We start from the raw sequence: 22,637 nt of genomic DNA, 5'->3' as shown, positions 1-22,637 counted from the left end.
TACGCTACGGGCGGGAAACAAACTTAATAATTGGCCAGACACATTAACTATGCTTACATGTATATGCTAATACAATCCGCGCACAATAAATTTATTATGATTTTAATTATTATTATAATTGTTCTTTCAAAATTTGTTAACTACATGTAACTAATAATTAAAAAAAAAAATTCATGATCGCATCGACTCGGCATCATGTCGCGGACCGCGGCATGCCTCGGCGGACAGATGGGGAGTTTCGCGGCGAAATGCGACTTGCCGCCGCATACTGACGCGGCTTCAACGACTGACGCGGCATCGACTCGTTTCGCCTTGCCGCCGCGGATCGCGAAATACGTTTGTTCCGCTTTGGCTGTACTGTATGAAGTTTCAACGTTGAAGGTGGAAGCACTTTAATGTTAGAGGAAAATGTCAAGGTTTTAGCACGGCTGACGCCGGACGCCGAGCTGGCTATGACAATACCTCAGCTTTTCTCCGAGCTAATAATTTAAGAGTGTAACAACCGATTTCATTAGCTATTATTGGGTGAGTTCGTACTCTTTCCCAGAGTTGAAAAACCTTTGAAGACGATCACCATAAGATGTTACATGTCAAATACCAAATCTCTAGTCCTTGCCTTTTCGGAAAAAATATTTCAAGTTTGCACTTTATACATGAAAGGAAAACAAGTCACCCTTATGGTGGGGCCAATTTAGCCCAAGAAAATATTAAATTAACAAACTATGTAACAGACAACCCTATGAGATTACCGGTATGTGCCAAATAGTTTATTATACAAAATCTATGGGCCTTGCGGTTTCAGAGTTTTTTCGAGCATTCAATAAATACACAAAAGGAAAACAATAAAAACCGTATGAAGGGCCAATTTTGACCCCAGGGTTACTATATGACACAATTGGGAAAACCATGCAACTTAACAAGCCAAATCTGGAGGGTCTTGATGTTTCAAAGATCGACTATACACATGTTAGATGGTCATGATGGCTCTGAAGCTCTCACCTGAGTTCACAGACAGGGATTAACCAATTTATGCCTAGCGTCTAGAAAAAAAGCCTTGGCAAACAGCGTAGACCCTGATGAGACGCCGCATAATGCGGCGTCTCATCAGGGTCTGCGCTGTTTGCTTAAAGGAATTTCTGTAAGAAAGATTCTTAATATAGAAATAAATATACTAGACATCCCTAATTTTGGAAATAAATTGATCCAATTTAGAAGGATGGGAGAGTCAACTAGGCATAAATGGGTTAAGTCTCAAGATTGAAGACAGATGACACCTGATAGACTGACCACAATGGCTAACCATGTGCACAAGTCAGAAAAAAATATGAATGCTTCAAGATGAATATTGAAGTTTGAAATACAAAATACCAGATGAAATAGAACAAACCTCGTGTAAAAAAACGTACATTCTAGTTAAACGGTAATGCAATAAATACAGCTGGGTCACATCTCAAATGTATCAAAATACACTGTCACAGACTCTTCACTTATATAATTGTGAAGACTACTCATAAGTATAGTCATTTAGTATTTTCTATAGTTCTTTAGACGTTGAAATGAAACAAATTACACACACATAAAAAAAACTACAAAAATATTAAAATTCACTTTGTTAACACAATATTGCATAGCAGTTGTAAATATTAAACATTTTATAAAAATGATTTGATGATGAAGGTATCAGCTTGGTTCTAAAAAAGAAACCTCCTGTTATTACAGGTAAAACATACCAGTAAGTTTCCTTTGATAACAGAAATATGTTATGTAATTCTTCTCAAGAGAGACAAATGCAATGGGTAGCACGACTGAACGTTGAAGGAACTGTACTGTTTTGATCAATTTGTGTCATGTTATAGAGAACCATTATAGAAATCAGCCATTATTTGTTCACAACAAATATTTTGAGTACATTTTATGATGGGACAAAGATGTTGCCTTTAGAATGTTCACTAGCCTGTCTTGTACATGTAGTTTGAACTCGGCCGTAATATCTTTGGAACAAATGTTCTGACCAAATTTTAGATTTTGCAATAAATGTGGCCTTTAGAATGATTATAAGGTAAATGATTATGACGCATGACCGACAAAAGGTGATCATGAAGACTAACAAGGAGCATAATGTGCTCAGATTAGCTATTACATGCATATTAAACATTTCAGACATCTAAAGTGCTGCCCCTCAGACTTCAACAACTGCAATTACTGTATCTAGTTTATTTACTGAACTAACACTTATTAAAGGCCCGTTAAAGGTGACAAATCCAATTATTATGCATATAAACTGGTCTAATTTTTATCGGATTTCAGTTACTCTTGCATAAAAAATGATAATACAGCTTAGGTGCAATGTTGTCAAGAATTATGGAAGATATACCCGTTTCATAATTTGCAGAATTGTTTACAACTTTGCAATTTCCGTACATTTTCGCTATCTCTGATGTTACTCAGCTTCTTTGCGTAAAGTACGCATTTACTGATGATGTAGTACAAACAACACAATATCCTCGTAAACAAATAAAGAGAACATGAGTTTGGTAAGATATTTTGTGTTGTACAATATTTTGTTTAACATGAAATTGCATCATGCATACTTTTTGTTTTAATATATGTTACATTTTTGACGCCATTTTTGTTTTGAATGTCCGGCCTCTTCACCCTTGACCTGGTCACATGATACACTATGTCTTGTGCCGACCAAACAAAATTTGTTATCGGAAAACTGGCTCAGAATCGATTGGCATGAATCAGTAAACAGCGATATAAATATATTGATTGTTTGTAAACACAATTGACTTGGAGGACACTGTATTTTGAGCACGAAACAAGTTGTATTGCTCATTTTTTTTATGGTAATGTCCAATAGCATATATTTTTTATTTTTTGATAACCTTTATAAATAAAATATGCAAAAAATATTTAAAAATCAGTAATAATTACGGATCGTCACCTTTTACGGGCCTTAAAATATAAGGCCATCTAAAGGTTTGAACACTACAATGTCAAACACATTGATTAGACTGGGTTCATAAATCTCCCTCACCATTCCATGAAACTTCCACACCCTCTTCAGTTGACCTTGTATATCTTCTTCTACCCAACACTTCACCTTGCCCATCTCTATCACTGATGACCTTGAGATAACCCCTGCCTGACTGTCATTAAAACTAAAACATGATGATGTTGAGACAGCCCCTGCTTAGGAATCAACCAACGACCTCAGCAACTCCAATTCCTGCCCTCCCTGATCCTAGACCCCATCTGAGCCTTGACCTTGAGCCCCATCTGACCCTTGACCTTGTGCTTCTTCTGACCACTGTTCCTGAACTACATCAGACATCTGACGCTGTATCTGAGGTGTGACATTGTTAGTCTCATATCGTTCACCTGAGCGACATGTGTTGTAGGAGCCACATTTCGGGCATTTCAATCCTATCACGTGAAACAGAACCTTATTCTCCTGAAAATACAATATTACTTCTTTTAACAAAGCTTGAAGATTTTTCAGAAGATAACATTGACTGCGATTCTATTTTTTGCCAAGGTTTTAATTTGGCTATAATTATATTGACTTTCAACAACAGCAGCACAAAATAGTAACATTTTAGCAATAAAAATGTCACATTTAACTTTACTGTAGATTTAACTAATTAAAATGACATTATTGAATTTAAGTGCTAACAATATACATTGTTCATGAGGCGAGAGGTTAAAGGGATCTTTTCATGTTTTGGTAAATTGACAAAATTGAAAAAAGTTGTTTAAGATTCGCAAGTTTTCGTTTTAGTAATGATATTTGTGAGGAAACAGTAATACTGAACATTTACTATGGTCTAATATAGCCATTATATGCATCTTTTGACGCTTTAAAAACCTGAAAATTATAAAGCATTGCAATTCAAAACGATTGAATAATTTGGAGAGTTCTGTTGTTGTCGTTAATTTTGTGAAACTACGAAGATTGCTTATATAAAGTATAAAATAGGTCACCCATATATAATTGGCAGGATGGCCGAGCGGTCAATTTGGTTTTTACTCCAGGATTCCGGGGGTCACTGGTTCGAGCCCTGCTGCGGGCTACTTTTTTTCCCTTTTTAAATTTTATTCTTTATTTTTTACTGGAGCTTTTTAGATCCAATGTTTACATTTATCAATATAAACCATTTAATGACAAACTTTAAAACATGCCAAAATCTGTGAAAAGGCCCCTTTATCTTTTAGAAGTCATCTTTAAATTACCTTCCAATAATGCTCAACACTTGATAATTTGCCTTTTTTGGAGTTTTTTTAACATTTGCCATTAATTTAAAGCCTATTATGACTATAATTGCATGATTTCAGGTTTTCCATATGAAAGTAGGACATGTTTAATATTGATTGGTATTGCAAATTTAATCACACATAGTTTATTTATTTAACAACACGCACCTATGCATAAAAATATTCCTTGGCAACAGAAGGATTGGACCTAATGGAATCAGTAAAAATGTGTTCGATATTTAGGGGGAACTAAATCTAGCCAGTAAATTGGTACATGTATTATATTTCCCTTTTAAAAACTGTTTTTTTTTCCAGAATTACATATATAACTACAAATTGCCATATCAAATTCGCCTTGACGTAATAGATATGGTGTCTGCCTAGCAATCAGGACTTCATGGCTTTGATCCCCAATCAGGAAGCGTTATCTACATATTTCCAAAGACACCAAGTACTGGTCATAGGCCCAGAAAACCGATTGGAAAGCATTTCTATAAGCCTGAGGTTTCTGATGCAATTGAGCTAAATTAAATAGGTTTAAATTAAACTAAATTGACATATCAGATGTGTGTTTAAAAAACTGCTTCACTAGAAAAGGTAGATTTACTTATGAAGAGGTCAGGAATGACGGGTACTAATGCTACTTATATTAAAAATATTCAGTAACATAATTCATTTAAAATTTGAAGCATATATACCACACCTGATCGAGAACTATTGATTTCAAGAATAACGCTACTTACACGGTATATCAAGAGCACCACTATTTATATCAAGAGAATCCCTTTTTATATCAAGAACACTGATATTATATCTGGTCTCTAGAGCTGCATCACTATTTGAATAACGAGCACAACTATTAATATCAAAAGCACCAACATTTCTATCAAGAGAACAACAATTTATATGAAGAGAACCCCTGTTTACATCATGATCAACACATTTTTTTAAATCAAAAACAGGACCACTTCTATGAAGAAAACCAATATGGTAATCAAGAGCACCACTATTTACATCAAGAATACAATTATTTATATTAAGAGCACCATTATTCATATCAAGAACACCACCATTTACATCAAGAGCACCACTTTTTATATCAAGAACACCACCATTAATATCACGAGCAGCACCATTTATATCAAGAACATCACCATTTATATCAAGAGCACTACTTTTTATATCAATAACACCACCATTAATATCAAGAGCAGCACTATTTATATAAAGAGCAGCACTTTTTATATCAAGAACACCACCATTAATATCAAGAGCACCACCATTTATATCAAGAGTACTACTGTTTATATCAAAAACACCACCATTTATCATTTATATCAAGAGCACCACTTTTGATATCAAAAACACCACCATTAATATCAAGAGCACCACCATTTATATCAAGAGTACTACTTTTTATATCAATAACACCACCATTTATATCAAGAGCACCACTATTCATATCAAGAACACAACCATTTACATCAAGAGCACCACTTTTCATATTAAGATAGGATGGGATAGAGGTCAGAACTGGGAGAAGATGGTCAGCATCCAATGCAGTTGAGCAGGCAGAGAGTAGACTGAGACATCAAGACATAGTGGGAACAAGTTGTCAAGGTAGACAGGGACTCGGCTTGAACACTAGACAACCGTGGAGTTCAGCCACAACAGTCCAAAGAAGAGAACTTGTTCAGAGCGAAATCCAAAAGGAAGAAGAAGAGACAAGAAAGGTGAAAGCAGTCCAGATGGGGAACCAGGGAAGCTGGACAAAGTGGCAGACAACAGGGAGGAAACTGTCATGGACAGATATCTGGAAGTACCATTTTTTCAACTGCAGTTCCTTATCCGGGCAGTTTATGATGTCTTGCCAACACCGGCAAATCTCCAGAGATGGGGGCTGATAGAGACAGCAGAATGCACCCTATGTGGAGGAAGAGCTACCCTGGACCACATCTTGTCCTCGTGTAAGGAAGCACTTGCCAAGGGGAGATATCGCTGGAGACATGACGAGGTACTCCGAGAGGTAGCTGATACACTTGAGAGACACAAGAAGAAGGCGCGAGTACATACAGGGGCAAAGCACATCAACTTTGTACCAGCAGGGACAGTAATGAAGGGTACAAAGGGAGGACATCCGAGTATCCTAGACGGAACAAATGACTGGGAACTACGGGCAGATCTTAGAAAACAGCTGCAGTTTCCAGACATTGTCCACACTACCCTACGTCCAGACATTGTGATGGTCTCCGAAAAGTCAAAGAAGATCATTCTGGTAGAGCTGACTGTACCATAAGAAGAAAGATGTACTCAGGCACATGAGAGAAAGAAGGCCAAGTACGAAGATCTCGTCCAGGAATGTAGAGAGGCCGGGTGGAGAGCATGGAACTACCCGATTGAAGTGGGATGCAGAGGGTTTCCTGAACCATCGCTGGGAAAGATGTTCCAGGATATAGGAATAGTGGGACAGGCGAGAAAGCTGGCCATTAAGAAGGTATCACAGGCAGCAGAAAGAAGCTCCAGCTGGCTGTGGCTAAGAAGGAACGCCAGTAGCTGGAAGCCATCCACTAATGGGTAGTGCCTGATCAACACTGCTGCCCGCCACTTAGAGCTTGTCCTAGGTTTAAAAGGGCGAAACAAGCAATGACAAGTGGTACCTAGCTGACGACATTAGTGGAAAGCAGTTTATCTGTATTTTACAACAAGAACACCACCATTAATATCAAGAGCACCACTATTTATATTAAGAGCAGCACTTTTATATTAAGAACACCACCATTAATATCAAGAGGACCACCATTTATATCAAGAGCACCACCATTTATATCAAGAGCAGCACTTTTTATATCAATAACACCACCATTTATATCAAAAGCACCACTTTTTTTATATCAAGAACACCAAAATTTATATCACTTGCACCACTATTTATATCAAGAACACTACTATACATATCAAGAACACCACAAATTCAATAAAGAGCATCATAATAAATATCAAGAACACCACTTTATACCATTTATATCAGCAAACCACCATTTAAATCAAATATCAAGATCATGACTACTTGTATCAAGGAAACTATGAAAATCAAGATCACAAAAATGTATACATAGAGCAACACTATGTACATATATATAAACAAGTGATGTGTTTGTGAAAGACTATGTCCCCATATATTTAACCTTGAAGGATGACCTTGACCTTTCACCACTCAAAATGTGCAGCTCTATAAGATACATGTGCATGCCAAATATGAAGTTGCTATCTTCAATATTGCAAAAGTTATGGCAAATGTTAAAGTTTGCACAAACAAAGCAACAAACCAACAGACAGTGCAAAAACAATATGTCCCCCACTATAATGGTGGGGAACATAAAAATTCACTTTATATATATAAAGAGATCTAACCTGATGACAGTCCCTGCAGAGTATTGCCACATGGTAGTCCTTGTACTCATCAGGCATGGGGGTATTGGCCACCTCTTGATCCAGTATCTTCCACGCCTGCTTCATGTCAAACAGGCTTTCAGCACATGTCGGGCAGTAATAGTTGCTGAAGTGAATGACAGATCTTTGATAAGATATTTTCAGATCAGCGTGACTTGCTGCAAAAGATTCATACAATTTTCATTTCAGACATTATGTTTTAAGTAGGGATGTCAACGAATATCCGAATATTCGGTCCCGCACCGAATATTCGAATAGCATTTTCCGATTCGAATATTCGGAACAAAAACAAATTGAGTAGTTTCAAAGACTTTGTATTCGTGAAATTTGCTTCAAACATTGTTAAAAAAGTTGTTCCTCATCTCATAGTGTTTATTCCAGTAGTCACGATAATGCGTCGCTTTGGTGATGACAGTATACCTGTCATAAATCCCGCTAATTGCATACCTTTAGGAAACTTTTATTGACCAAAGACAGTCACTTTGTGTCAAAATTATGATAGGTGCAAATCGCATCGGCAATTAAAACACTGACCCGCACTTGATCTAATGACTCGAATTACATTAAAAATGATCAAAGATTAAAAGAGTAAAGGAAAAACGGACTTGGTGTTAAAAAAACTAATAAGAACTTATGCAAAAGATTTTTGATTGACGTAAATCGCGTTCTCCAATCGATTTTTTTTTGCTCTAATTAAATTGAGTAAATGCGTAGCATATGGTTAAAATCACGTTGTCAAATCAAAAAAGCTTTTAGAAAATAATTTACACAACCTCTTATGAGTATTTGCGTATCGTTAGGTCCAAACTTTCATTAATTACTCAATATTCAATCAGGTACTTTACTTAAAGAAATGTTTTTGGTATTTCACCCAATATGTACAATATTAAAATTTTATAAACAGTTTTTATCATTCAATTTTAACAATAACATATAGCTATAAACAGTCTTAATATAAAAATAAACAAAAGTCGCCCAAAATTATCAAATTTATATGAACGTTTTGAAATTTTTGACGTTATTAACACTGAAATTTAGACGTGGCTGTTACCGTTCAATTTCCTCAAGAATGAACCCACCTACCTTCCTATTCGCCGATTCCCCTACCCATCTCCCTTTCAATGAAGAAAAAGTCCGATTCATTTGTTCGATCAAGCTTTAAAACAAATATTCACGAATATTTGATCAACATCTAGTAAAAAAATAATCAACAAAATCAACTTCGAATAAGCGACGGCAACGCTATGTCAATTTTTAGTCACTTCCGATGAACTTTCGGTAAAAACGAAAGTAGAACTCATAGAGTAATGGTACGGTAAAAAAGTTGATTTTGTTGGTATTCGTTCCAATCCCTAGTTTTAAGAAGACGTGAAAACATGAAAAAATACACATGGAATTTGAATCCTATGTATATTTTTTTTTTAATTAATTAGAGGTAAGAAGTAAAGAGTAAATGTTATCATAATAAGTTATTTTCACATTTTTTGTCTGGAAATTAAATACAGCAAAGTACTTACAGCATCACTTAAATACTTAGAGTAAATAATTTGATTGTATTAGAGTTTTTCAACCAGACATTGTTGAGTCTTCATGCAAAGTCACATGTCCACACTCATAATAGCAAATTTTTTGACACCGCTTTTTTTTGCAAGTCTATCCCCTTTTATTGTGTTAATAACAGAGACAAACCTATGAATTGAATAGCCCATTTATAAAGTCATTTAACATTCACCTTGTTAATATAAATAAGCCTTGTTCTGTAAAAATGGAGTTAAATAAATATGCGTAAAGGCTAATGACTAATCAATTATATCCCACACTTATTTTTCACAAACATAAACTGCTCTTTCCGCTTTTATGATATTTATCATTTTAAGAAAAAGTCTCTTCTTAGCAAAAATCCAGTTTAGGCGGAAAGTGTTGTCCTGCGGTCTGACCAGGTTAATCTGGGATGACACTTTACAAACACGGAACGTGTTGTCCTGCGGTCTGACCAGGTTAATCTAGGATGACACTTTACAAACACGGAAAGTGTTGTCCTGCGGTCTGACCAGGTTAATCCGGGATGACACTTTACAAACACGGAAAGTCTTGTCCTGCGGTCTGACCAGGTTAATCTAGGATGACACTTTACAAACACGGAAAGTGTTGTCCTGCGGTCTGACCAGGTTAATCTAGGATGACACTTTACAAACACGGAAAGTGTTGTCCTGCGGTCTGACCAGGTTAATCCGGGATGACACTTTACAAACACGGAAAGTCTTGTCCTGCGGACTGACCAGGTTAATCTAGGATGACACTTTACAAACACGGAAAGTGTTGTCCTGCGGACTGGCCAGGTTAATCTGGGATGACACTTTACAAACACGGAAAGTGTTGTCCTGCGGACTGGCCAGATTAATCCGGGATGACACTTTACAAACACGGAAAGTCTTGTCCTGCGGACTGACCAGGTTAATCTAGGATGACACTTTACAAAAACGGAAAGTGTTGTCCTGCGGACTGACCAGGTTAATCTGGGATGACACTCTACAAACATGCACTGAACCCTGTTTTCACAGAGTAAGGCTAAATTGGTTTGATACATTATGCTTGTCTGCTAAATACTTCTTGTTGTCATAGTTACTTACCCAGTCTGTGCACATTGCTCCATACAAGCCCTGAAAAACAATAATTACTCAATTTACATGATGGTGAAAAGTATAATTATATCAACCAATCAAATCTGAACATATCCGGATACATTTTGTTCGGCTTGAAAATCAAGTATGATCTTAATATGATATGACAAAGGTTAATTGTGAAATAATTGATTTATGACACAGCAAGAAAAAAAATTAAGTGTAATGAAAAAGATATAACAATTTTTGGTATTTGCAAACATTTTTATATGAAGTAAAAGTAACTTAATGTTTTGGTACATCACAAGAATTTTGAACAAGGGCCTTGTTTAAGGGACTTATATCCCACACTACTTTGTCTCTGACATGACTTATAAGTTATATACCACATTTCTTTGTCACAAACATGACTTACATCCAACACTACTTTCTCTCAGACATGACTTACATCCCACACTACTCTGTCACAGACATTACTTATATCCCACACTAGTTTGTCACAAACATGACTTATATCCCACACTACTCTGTCACAGACATAACTTACATTCCACACTACTTTGTCACAAACATGACTTATATCCCTCACTACTTTGTCTCGGACATTACTTATATCCCACACTACTTGTTCACAGACATGACTTATATCCAACACTACTTTGTCACAACAGATGACTTATATCCCACACTACTTGGTCGCATATATTACTAATATCCATTCTTACTCCCCACAGAATGAGCAATTCCAACAGCTAAGTTCAAGGGCACTTACTTCCGTTTTTGGGAATAAAAGGATCACAGACATAACAGTAAGAGACAGTAAACATTTAACACACATATCAGCTTTTGCTTATAATACTATATTCACAGTTTTGAATTGAGCTTTCATTCCAAACAGAAAGGGCTATTATAGATGCGACTATTCTCGATTAATTTTGCTACTTATTCTGGTCAGCCTAAGTCGACTCAGTATTCAAGTAACGGGATACTTAATATCCCAACTGAAGGCACATGTTCAAGTACTGCCTACCTGTGTATCAAGTGACCACAAGGTGGGATGTGGGCATTACTTCTGGATGTGTGCAGGTCTTCTAGACACACTGCACAATTACGGCGTGAGATCTCCTCAATGCACTGTGAAAAACAAAAGAAATACAAAAACTGGCCTTTTTCTTCTTAATCAGAAGCCATCTCTTCCAATACCGTTAATGTCTTTAAATTATTGCAATTGTCACCAAAACTGGGATTTATGCATATTGTATTAAAAAATGGGCTTTACAAAAATTATTGTTGGAAAACTGGGCTAATGCCTACTGTGGAAAATCTGAGCTCATTGCGTAAGGTAGAAAACTGGGCTTAAATCACTTGGTGGGAAAACTTGGATACAGGCACGTTATGAGAAAACTGGGCTAAAAGCAAAGTGTGGACAAACTGGGCTAAATGAAAATTGTGAGAAAACTTGGCTACCAGTAAATGCATATTGTGGGAAAACTTCGCTTCAATTTTTGTAGTGGGCAAACTGTGCTAAAGGCACATTTTGGGAAAACTGGGTTTAATGCTAATAATGGAAAACTGGACTTAATGCAGGAAAACTGGCCTTCATGCAGATTTTGTGAAAAACTGGGCTTCATGCAGATTGTGCGGAAACTTGGCTAATTGCTCATTATTGAAAAACAAGGCTAAATGTTAATAGTGGGTAAACTGGGCTAAATGGTTATTGTAAGAAAACATAGCTTAATGTAAATTCAGGAAAAACTGGGATTCTACTTACAGTTGGAAAACTGGGTTAAAGTCAAATTATTGAAAACCTGGGCTAAATGCAAATTAATTTGAAGAGAAATGTTTCCCATTTATGTCCAATCCTTATCAAGAGTGCTGCATTTGAGTTTTACATTAGTTTATGTTATGAAGTTATCAATAATTTCATTTCTAATCACAACTGAACACGTACATATATTATTTTGTTTATATTTTAATCGCAAATGCATACAGAATAAATTGAATGTTTATGGGATTTTCTAGAGAGAACCCAATGAATTATTGTATATTGTTAGTTTAAAAAACATTTTACAAAACAATGTGGATCTTACCTGTTGACACCATAGACAATCTAGTTTGATTAAAATATTTTCCCCATTAAGATATTGTTTACCCCGGTAATAATATCATGTATACTATGTACAAATTAAGAGTGATACCCTGTGTTTCCCTTTTAGATGGTTTGACAAGCATGTGCCACACTTTTCACAGTGGAAGAAATTAGACCGTCCTCCAATCCTGGAAATATTTCAGATTCACGGATCAAATATGGACATAACAAATTTACAAAACAAACTCAAACACACCTGTTGAAAGAGTCAGTCATTTCAAATGGCAGTTATTCTCAACCAAAAATATTCGATTGGGTTTACACAGGTGAAGTTTAATCCATACTAAATTTCAAGTAAGATTATCAATCACTAAAGCATGCAAGTAAGATTTTCATATACAATATCAATATGAAAATTAATAAACAACTTATATTCTCAGACTTAAAGGGAAAAAAAAACATTTGAAAATACGAATTTGATCATGTCTAGAAAAATGCCAAAATCAAATAATTATAAACTTAACTTCTAAGCTCTTAACAAAACTCTGCATTGAATCAACTTCTGCCGACATAAGTTTCTGACCAAGGGACTACAACAGTAATTTTAAAGACCGTCAGGCCCAACACAATAAGCAGGTTTGTTTTATATAACCGGGCTACACACAAAAAAGGACCTGTAACTATATGAGTCGCGTTTTGAGAAAACTGGGCATAATGCATGTGCGCAAAAATCCAATTTAGGTGGAAATTGTCGTCTCTGATTAGCCTGTGCAGACTGCACAGGCTTATCTGGAATGACACTTTACGCACAAGCATTAAGCCCAGTTTTCTCAGAACGCAACTCATAACACGATATTTAGTTAGTTAAAACATGTTTTACCTGCACAGTCCACATTCGTCACAGTGGAATTGACCCTTGTCCTCATCATCGTACAGCCGACACTTCTCACAGAAATATTTCCCAAACACCACATTGCAGCCCTCACAGATATTTCGCACCTACAAGTGAATTCACGTGAATCATTATCAAGAGGTTATCACAAATCTTTGTATCTTACCTTCACCAGAAAACTTGCTTTTCCCGAGTTGAGCCATATCATGTGCTTACAGTGACTGCATATCATTCCATATACGGTCATTTTCTGTTCATATCTAGCCAGTCAAATCATCTTTTCAGTATTAATTTAACTTAAACGAGAGGGTCATTATGCCCAAGGTTACTCACCTCAGACGTGTAGAAACTCCATCTGTTTTATGCAGATGTCATGTGTAAAAACTGTGGCTTTTATCTAGGTGTTTTTCTCTGTATGGTATGGTATGGTATGGTATGGTATGAGAGAGTATTAGAAAAATTGAAGTTATTGTTATAGACATATTGTTCACTTAAGTTCACTGATGTAAATTGTTGAAGATTTTACCTAATATCAGGCACAAACTTAAAAGAGAACAATTGGATAGACTTAAATAAACAAGACATGTGTCCATGGGCATGAATGCCCCAATATTTCACATTTCATGTCACATAACTCCGCTTATTTTAAACGCCAGCTTTTTGAGGAAAATGTGACTTTTGACCTCTATAAATGTGGCCTTGACCTTTCAGGTATTGAGAAACGAGATACATGCGGCATAAAGTCTCCTCATGTAAGTCATTTGTGGCAAATTGTTTTAAAATCGAATTGTTTAATACAAAAGTGAAAGTCTGGACAAGCTGTTTTAAAGCCAAGTTTGACCTTTGCCCTCTAAGTTTGACCATCACCACTGAGACATGTTTCACACTCAAAATGATGAGTCCTAATAATTTTGTCAAATAATGATGAGAAATTGGGTGAAATATTTGGGTTTTCTTTATGTACGAAATATTGACAAGTATATAAGTAGCGAGTATGCATTAACAACAAAGGGGTTACAATGCTGTTGATACAAGCCTTAGGCTGTATTTGCATTATTTATTATTTGTACCACAACGCTCATTAACGTGTGCATACTTGAATAGTGACTTCTCCAGATTGTAATTCAGCCAATTAGAAATAAAGACACATAGAACACTGACCAATGGGATTCATAACTGAGTTTCACGGGCCAGATGTTAGAGGGAAACAAGACAGTTAGCGTTTAGACTTGGAGGTGTACGGATCGAGAAAGATACGATCATGTAGCTATCCGACTGTATTTGTATAACCGAAAATATTAAGTATGTTAGACATTAAATTGGACTAGAAACTGATACATGGTGTTGTTGAATATTTTATCCTATATTATGCAGAGAAACCAATATAATAGAGAGGGACCGACTTGTCCCATGCGCGACACGAGAAAATGGTAGTTAATGCAAAACTCGTCATCTTGGCAATTCGCGCATGACGAGATATCGAATGATAGGCTACACACCGGTAATTTAAGAGTAAGGAACATTGTTAGTAACTATGTGTCGTCTATGAACTATGAACGATTACGGGACAATTTCCATAAGTGTAAAATTATCTGAAAATAGCATGATAAATGAAAAAATTAAAAAGTCTGAAAAGCTTTTAAATGCTTTAGTATGATCTTTGTAAAGTGACCTTGACCTTTGAGTTTATGAGACACCTGTAAAACATGACAGATCTTATTGTGATGAATTGCATTATTTTGTAACAAATTATTTTAAAATCCATCTATGTATTTCAAAGTGATCTCTAAAGAGTGACCTTAACCTTTGTTAAAGGGAAACACGTTTTAAACTCAACGTGTTGCCTCATAATGGATTGCATTTGTGTCTACTTATTTCAAAACCCACCAATACATTCAAAGTTGTGACGGAGACATAATTTTAAGCTGTTTTACGGCCTAATTTTACTTTTGACCTTTACATGTGGCCTTGACCTTTGAGGTAGGGAGAGGTTTTTCCTTCATATACCCATACTCAAGATAAAAATTCTGACCAAATTTAATCAAAATTGACTCATAATTGTGGCTTCTAGAGACATAACAAGTTTTTTTAAACAAAGATTTGAACTGGTGACCTTATTATTAGATGCACTAGACCCAGATTCATAATTAAGCCTAAATTAAAAAAACTAAACAAAAAAACTCTGACCAAGTTTCATGAAAACTGAGTAACAATTGGGCCTCTAGAGAGGTAACAAGTTTTTCTATGATTTGACCTGGGATGTAGTTTTGGGAAGCATGTAGATCAGATTCGCTTTCGGCCTTGATATTGTTCAATATAGTTAAAATTGTGACTAAGTTCCTTTATAATTGGATATAATAAAGTGGCCTCTAGACTCTAGAGTGATAACAAGTAAATTCGCTAAATTGATTTCTCCCGCAAAAAGGCTTCTGGACATAAAAGTGTTATATTTACACTCAAAAAAGCATTTTTTCAAGATACAAAGGGCTATAACTCCTTTATTAACAGATTGTGTACAATGCCATTTGGCGTGCATCATCCCCTTATCCATATATATATATATATACTAATACTAAGTTTCAATGAAATCCGTCAAAGCACTTCCGAGATATAGCTCCGGACGGACGGACAACGCCAAAACAATATCCCTCTGTCGATGGCGGGGGATAACAAGCTAAAAGTTGACAATGCACACCACACACCAGAGACATTGTTTGAACGTGGACAGACGTCAAACAAATGGTGATCAGAAAAGCTTAATTTCAGCACTTTTAGTTCAGGTGGGTAAAAATCAAATAAACACTAGGGTGGTGCCAATTTTGATCCAAGGGCATTGGTTTGAAAAATCTTAGTAGAAGACCAGCATGTGATGTCGCACAAAAAGTATTAAATAACTAGCCATTGCAGTTTAAGACAGCAAGATTTTTTAAGTTTTCTGCCATACAAGTCTACAAAAATCTTGACACCCCTGGGCGTGTCAAGTTTTGACCACAGGGGCATAATTTGAACCAGTTTGGTTGAAGACCACCATACCATGTGACATGCCAAACACCAAACTTCTTCGCTGTGTGGTCAACTAGATTATTGTATATTGTACTATATCATTATTTATTGTATATTGTACTATATCATTATAAAGATAACAAGTAACCCCCAGGGCATGGCCAGTTTGACAACATGGGCATGATTTGAACAAACATACCCGGTAGTAGATGACCTCTACACGATGTTACACACCAAATCTTAATGCCCTCACCTTTATGGTTTTAAACAAGGATATTTTTTAAGTTATCTTTTAAAAAATCTATTTAGCTATGGAGATTCATATGCAAAACACAGGATCAATTTAATAATTTTATAACAGGGTGACCAATAATCATTCGTGGAGTTGCAATGTTTCATAACAAGAGCACCGCATAACGGATGCCACGCTTGGCTGGGAAAGCATGTCAGAATTTATTTTTTTTAGAGGTTACAGTGACCTTGACCTTTGACCTAGTGACCCAACAAGAGATGTGTTCATCAGAAACACAATGCCCCCTACTGCTCCACTTTGAAAAAAAAATTCTATTTATCATTTGGCATGTATAAATCATCACCCTTTAAAGCTTATTACTTCCCTTGGAGTTTGTCCAATCCAACGGGGGGGGGTCTGTCGACAGTCAAAAATGACCAAGTCAACCTGTATCTATGGACATAAGTCAACAGGTTTGTAATGAACACTACTATTAACAACTAAGTACATGAAAAAAAATATAATTATATCATTAAAAAAAAAACTTTTACAAATCAATCATTTGAGTTATAAATAATCAAAATAATAAATCTGTACAGTAGCTGTGACAAGAACTTCAATTCTTGGTAAGGAAATATATAATATGAGGTTTATAAATTACTTCCCTTGAAAATAATTGTCTCTAACAAATCTCTATTTTTAGAAGCAAATAATTAAAAGCCACTACCGTAACTGTAGATTCACCACTCAAAATGTGCAGCTCCATGAAATACACATGCATGCCAAATATATAAAGTGGCTATGTTAAATATTGAATATTTATCTCCCTTTAAAGCTTATTAATTCCCTTAAATGTGTATTTTTTGTCGTAGACCTTGAAGGATGACCTTGACGTTGACCTTTTACCACAATGTGCTTGTCAGAAACAAAATGCCGCCTACTGCGCCGCTTTGATTCATTTAACAAAAATATATACGTGGGCAGGTCAGATAACTATGTCCATTTAAAGCTTATTACTTCCCTTGACTTTGTTTTTTCGACCCTAGACCTTGAAGAATGATGTTCACCTTAAAATTTTACCACTCAAAATGTGCAGCTCCATGAGATACACATGCATGCCAAATATCAAGTTCCTATCTTCAATATTTAAAAAGTTATGGCCAATGTTAAGGTTTTAGCACGACGCCTACGTCGGACCGCGGACGACGAGCTGGCTATGACAATAGCTCGGGTTTTCTCCGAAAACAGCCTCGTTAAAAATCTGTGACGGGATTAGAAAAAAAACTTCACATGCACACCTCATACACCTGCTCACTAAAGGACAACCGCAATCATGTTATCCTAAAAGATCCCCATGAGCACTTTGTGAGCTTAAAAGCATTATTTTTACTTACATTTTGCACCAGATCACACATGCTACACTTGATGTGTTCCACTGCCTTGCGATCAATCACATGAGTCTCATTTTCGTCATGGCACACACGGCATTTGTAAAATTTCTTACAGCATGGTGCCTACAACAGATCTTTATTTAGCTTTTTCTCAAACTGGGTGTGTTTTCAATATATGTCTTGATACAGATCACTACAGTGAGCTACATGTAATTCAATCCAGTATTTTGTCAAAATATTGCTGATTTTAATGCAGTTGTTATGTCCAAGAATACACATTTAACTAGTCTACATGTATAGATTTTCATATAAAATTTGTGTGTTTTACAATCTTTTCACATCAAATATTTAGATGTATGCATTAAGAGGGACGATACTACAGAAACACATACTACTCTAAGACTCACAAGATATTCTTCTGGGTCAGCTTTTCTGGCTGTATTTTATCAAAAAGCTTAGCTTTCGCAACCTACTGTCTGTAACTACTTAGCTTAATGGTTTTACAGTATTCTTGTTCAGAATTGTATAACTTAAATAAGATTTACCAGGGTTTGCTTACCAACCTTGTTTGTTTATTTCACATATATCCTGGTGTGGGGTATTTCGACGATGTAACAATTTTTCAACAAATGGCAATATTAATTATGCAAATAAATATGAAAGTCATGAATATTTTGATAAACAAATTTGTTTTACCGTAAATAGATTTTTAAAAAAAACTTTATCAGAAAAGTTGTCTACGTGTTCACAATAGAAAACAAGGGACAAAATTGTCACAAAACCAGGTTTTCATTGTTAAAAAAAATCTGATAAAGGGAGAAAACTCAAACTGAACTTTTGAAATGACCAAAAAAAATTAACCCCCTTTGTAAGTTTGTTTTTTTTTAAATCTATTTTTAGTCGTGGCGACCTTGACATTGGAGATATTGACGTCATTCTTTCGTGGGACACACCGTCCCATGATGGTGAACAAATGTGTCAAATGATTTTAAAATCTCACAATGAATGACATAGTTATGGCCAGGACAAGCTCATTTATGGCCATTTTTGACCTTTGAACTCAAAGTGTGACCTTGACCTTGGAGATATCGACGTAATTATTTCGCGCGACACACCGTCCAGTGATGGTGAACAAATGTGCCAAATGATTTTAAAATCTGACGATGAACGACATAGTTATGGCTCGGACAAGCTCATTAATGGCCATTTTTGACCTTTGAACTCAAAGTGTGACCTTGACCTTGGAGATATCGACGTAATTATTTCGCGCGACACACCGTCCAATGATGGTGAACAAATGTGCCAAGTGATTTTAAAATCTGACAATGAACGACATAGTTATGGCCCGGACAAGCTTATTCCGCAAGCCCGCCAGCCCGCCAGCCAGCCAGCCAGCCAGCCCGCCAGCCAGCCAGCCCGCCCGCATTCGCCAATCTAATAACCAGTTTTTTCCTTCGGAAAACCTGGTTAAAAATGTCTGATACTCAACGGTTGTGTTCTGCGTATCGGTGGGGTATTTTCGACGGTTGTGTTGCACTAATAGTAAATAGTTCCATACTCTTCAACAAAGATAAAGGGTATGGTCCAATTAAACAATGAACATATTTAAAATGTATTTAACTAGTTGGAACAGAAATTAGCAGCTTTAATAACTGATTTACAGTTTTATTAATGTCAGCTGTCTATTTTATTAATCTTCAGAAGTACACTTAGGGCAAAGGAAAGAGTCAGCCCGCCTAAGTACTTTGATTTGTGTACAAAATGTCAAATGTACCCATCCTTGACACAAATCACAACATCCCCACTTGACGATGTTAATGAATGAAAGCTTTATGTCAGTGCAAGGGGGATAGAAGAGCTTGCACATAATGCATTATAGTCTTGTCAGACTCTGCAATGTCACTGTCATCTGAGTCAGAGCTGACCACCTCTTCAACTGGGGGCTGCTTTCGTTTCACCTGAAGGCCGGAGGAACTGGGTATAGCGGAAGAGACATCTGTACACTGTTTGCTCTGTGACGTCAAGTGAAGCTTTATTGCGCCAACAACGGGCGATTCTGTTATAATAGCTCTGCCTCCCACAACTTTACTTAGGGTATTCCTTGGCTTTTTCTGTTGAACATTTTTAGAATCTGACCACCTTTTGTTTGAAAAAATGATTCATCTGATTTTTCAGGAACAGCTTGAGTTGAGTTGTTATTTTTGAAAGCTGTTGATGGAGCAAGATCCAAGGGGCTTATCACATTTGGATTTAAGGGAAATACACTCGACTTTCTAAAAGCTGCCTGAATATTTGAGGCAGTCTGGGTACTTGTGCACGCTCTGCAAGCAAGCACACACACTTCATACCGCGTGATGGCATTACCACCCCTTTCTCTTAAGTGTCTATGGCAGGCAGAATTCCAGGCTTGTTCTAGGGGCCCATAGCAACTGACATCTAAGGGCTGTAACAGATGATTACAGTGAGGGGGCAAAACAAACATAATGATGTGTTCTTTTTTTGCCCATTCAATCAATGGCAAAGATACGTTACTCTTGAGGCCATCATATAATATCAAACATAACCACTGTCTCTAGCTGGCAAATACAAATACAAATGATTTTTCATGTAAAGGTCAAATATGATAGAATTTGACCATCCACTTTCTGTGACTGTGCCTGCTGCTCCAGGGGTAGCTCCTGCTAAAAGGGAGTCCAACATACGCTTACCTGGAAACACAAAATAAGGTGGTATTTGGTGTCCGACACCACTAACACATCCACTCAAAGTAACATTTTTTGACTTTCTTAATGTAACTGCCTGGGTTTTGCATAATTTTCCAGAAACAATTTTTGGTGGTTTATGTTCAACATTCAGTCCTTTCTTGTCAATATTGAAAATACATTCAGGTTTGCTTGTTAAGTCATATTTAGTCATTATGTTTATAAGTTCTTTAAAGAAATTGTTGATCGAAATTGGATTAGCAGACATGGCACGCCATATTTCAAGACTTCTAGGCTTGTTCAACTTCAAATTTGGCCATCTGGACATGAAGCCATAAAACCAGTCAAATCCTATGGTTTGAGCTTTCTGTTTTATTCCTAGGTGTCCAGCGTAGTCAGATGCCAAATTGATTGTTTCCTGACATGAGTAACCATAGCCTACTTCAGCCATTATTTACAAATGGCTAGCTAAAAATGCCTCTGGATCTAGCATGAACAAAGTGTGCGGCCCAGATCTTAAGACATCTATGTCAACCCTGCCCTTAACCCGATCTTTAAAAGTGGTTATGGGCACTGCCAACATCTTTGCAGCTCTTTCTACTGAAATCCCATCCTCTACCACAGCCTGGTACGCTTCTGTTAAATCCCCAGGGTCATACCTCCTGTAAGGGCCTCTAGAAGGACCCTTATGCTACAAAATATATATTTTACTGTTTTTGTAAGTGCCAAATACAGTTTCTTTATTGATTTAATATCTTAATTAACAATAAAAACGATGCTAAGACTCGCATAACTTATTACACATTTTTTATGTTGAACAGTTTACTACAGGTTCAAATGAATATCACGATATATACTACTATGGTATACGTATGACGAGTGAAGCAGACGAACTGTCAAAAATCTAAGTTGTTGTTAAATAAAGTAAAACTTCATTCATGAATGGTGATATTTAGGGATTAGCTGAAAGGCATGAAAAGTACCATATTTGAACAAAAGTATGTTAATTTACCGTCCGTAGAGCCATGAAATGGTAAATTAGGTCATCGTTGATGGAGCTATGTAAATTCAATGTAAACAACACGTGACTTCCGTCGAGAATGCGCGGTACCCATGTTTACACCAGAAAATGCGCAATCGTCGAAAATACCCCAACGTCGAAATTACCCGATGCCACAATATGAAACGCAATGCACAACCAAGATCATACAAATGCAATAGATAAGAAATCTCAAACATCAAGGAAAAAATATTCATATAAGTTAAGGTTAACATTTTAGTTGCAAAGTTATTTGGAAGAATGATGATAAAAATGTAACTACATGCTACATGTGTATGTTCTAGTTGCAATAATACAACTCCCAGCTATTGACCATCCGGATCGCTGAGCTGTACGTATGTACTTATAACGGTTCAGAGCATTCAAATAGAACTAGTGTATGTTCTACCATGGTGACAGATAACAGATTTTGTAATCGCCATACATCATACATGTAATCGCTACATTGACATGAGTTATCAAAGATTACCAAAATTAAGCAAGTCATTAAAAAATAAAATAAGATAATCATAATAAATCAAACATACCACAAACACACACTTGCGGGCATAGTGCTCACAACCTATCCTGACAGTTTTAACATCCGACATTATCAAAATAAAAGTTTGTCCAATACGAATGCTTATATCATCTACATTTTATATTTAAAGAAGTATTCTTTTTAAATATAATATTCGGTAACTTGTCATAAATTAATTAAATTAGACATGTTGATGGACTTTCAATATTCACCTATGTGAATAGCAAGCGAACATTTTTTTTAATTATTCAGGCGAAATGATGCAAACGCCCTGAATCGGTGATCAGGTAAATTATTTCGCGTAGAATTAGGCCTATTAATCAATGTATATATTTCATTTGTGTTTCCAGATATTGATTTTGTTGTACAAAAATATTAAATGGATGTACACTCGTTATAGCTAATAACTCATAACACTGA

The 22,637-nt window shown here is 36.1% G+C and overlaps 1 protein-coding gene across 2 annotated transcripts; it reads right to left on the bottom strand.

Moving 5' to 3' along the window:
- Positions 1-2,199: 2,199 nt before the first annotated feature.
- LOC127861647 (RING finger and CHY zinc finger domain-containing protein 1-like) lies at positions 2,200-22,493 on the bottom strand. Of its 2 annotated transcripts, none has more exons than XM_052400333.1 (8): positions 22,225-22,493; positions 17,939-18,058; positions 13,298-13,416; positions 12,527-12,605; positions 11,359-11,462; positions 10,338-10,367; positions 7,669-7,813; positions 2,200-3,457 (listed from the first exon to the last, which is right to left on the bottom strand). In XM_052400333.1, the coding sequence occupies exons 1-8, from the start codon at positions 22,285-22,287 to the stop codon at positions 3,248-3,250; spliced, it is 870 nt and encodes a 289-aa protein (XP_052256293.1). In that variant the 5' UTR covers positions 22,288-22,493; the 3' UTR covers positions 2,200-3,247. The 2 variants fall into 2 exon arrangements, with proteins under 2 accessions (XP_052256293.1, XP_052256294.1); XM_052400334.1 differs by lacking the exon at positions 22,225-22,493 and adding an exon at positions 18,499-18,570.
- Between the last annotated feature and the right edge of the window lie 144 nt (positions 22,494-22,637).

This window comes from Dreissena polymorpha, chromosome 16 (assembly GCF_020536995.1).
Source record: "Dreissena polymorpha isolate Duluth1 chromosome 16, UMN_Dpol_1.0, whole genome shotgun sequence".
In the NCBI taxonomy this organism is placed as follows: domain Eukaryota; kingdom Metazoa; phylum Mollusca; class Bivalvia; order Myida; family Dreissenidae; genus Dreissena; species Dreissena polymorpha.
This window is presented reverse-complemented; position numbering and strand designations above follow the sequence as displayed.

Excerpts from the sequence above, each read along its gene's own strand:
- LOC127861647 (XM_052400333.1), bottom strand. The coding sequence starts at position 22,287 with ATGTCGGATGTTAAAACTGTCAGGATAGGTTGTGAGCACTATGCCCGC. Across the intron at positions 12,606-13,297 it reads GACGAATGTGGACTGTGCAG|GATTGGAGGACGGTCTAATT; the intron begins GTAAAACATGTT and ends AAATATTTCCAG. Across the intron at positions 3,458-7,668 it reads TCTGCAGGGACTGTCATCAG|GAGAATAAGGTTCTGTTTCA; the intron begins GTTAGATCTCTT and ends TTGTATTTTCAG.